This window comes from Malurus melanocephalus, unplaced genomic scaffold (genome assembly GCF_030028575.1).
Source record: "Malurus melanocephalus ecotype Western Australia unplaced genomic scaffold, MMel_1.1 scaffold_35, whole genome shotgun sequence".
Classification (NCBI taxonomy): Eukaryota; Metazoa; Chordata; class Aves; order Passeriformes; family Maluridae; genus Malurus; species Malurus melanocephalus.
In genome coordinates this window covers 2,151,549-2,152,343 of record NW_026623267.1, presented here as the reverse complement: position 1 = coordinate 2,152,343, position 795 = coordinate 2,151,549, and the positions used below count along the sequence as shown (strand labels likewise).

Sequence of the window (795 nt, the reverse complement as noted above, 5' to 3'; positions counted from 1 at the left end):
GACGTGGGGCTGGCGCTGGGCACCCTCTACGGCAACGTCTTCTCGCAGACCACCATCTGCCGCTTCGAGGCCCTGCAGCTCAGCTTCAAGAACATGTGCAAGCTGAAGCCTTTGTTGAACAAGTGGTTGGAGGAGGCGGACTCCTCCTCGGGCAGCCCCACCAGCATAGACAAGATCGCGGCCCAGGGCCGCAAGCGGAAAAAGCGCACCTCCATCGAGGTGAGCGTCAAGGGCGCGCTGGAGAGCCACTTCCTCAAGTGCCCCAAGCCCTCCGCCCAGGAGATCACCTCGCTCGCGGACAGCCTACAGCTGGAGAAGGAGGTGGTGAGAGTGTGGTTTTGTAACAGGAGACAGAAAGAGAAGCGCATGACTCCCCCGGGAGGGACGCTGCCGGGCGCCGAGGACGTGTACGGGGCCAGCAGGGACACGCCGCCGCACCACGGGGTGCAGACCCCCGTGCAGTGAACTCGCGGCGGGGGCGCCCGGCCCCTCCTCCTCCTCTCCTCCTCCTCCTCCTCCTCCTCTCCTTCCCCCAACTTTTGATTGTCCTACTTTTTTTTTTTTCTTTTTTTTTCCTTTTTTTAAACTTTATTTTCTCCTATCTTTAAAAAAAGACAAAAAATCAAAAAAACGAACAAACACGAAAAAACGAAAAGAAAACAAAAAGCGAGCGAGCGAGCGAGCGAGCGAGAGGGCGAGCGCGAATCACAGCGGACAGACAGATAGACAGACAAAGCACCTGCACCACACTGTCCCTTAGACGGTAGGAGGTGTGATGCTGTATTTTGACCTTTC

At 56.9% G+C, this 795-nt stretch overlaps 1 protein-coding gene across 1 annotated transcript; it reads left to right on the top strand.

The window, feature by feature from the left end:
• Positions 1 to 6: 6 nt before the first annotated feature.
• POU3F2 (POU class 3 homeobox 2) lies at positions 7 to 543 on the top strand. Its single transcript, XM_057364082.1, has one exon. The coding sequence runs from the start codon at positions 94 to 96 to the stop codon at positions 463 to 465; it is 372 nt and encodes a 123-aa protein (XP_057220065.1). The 5' UTR covers positions 7 to 93; the 3' UTR covers positions 466 to 543.
• Positions 544 to 795: the final 252 nt, after the last annotated feature.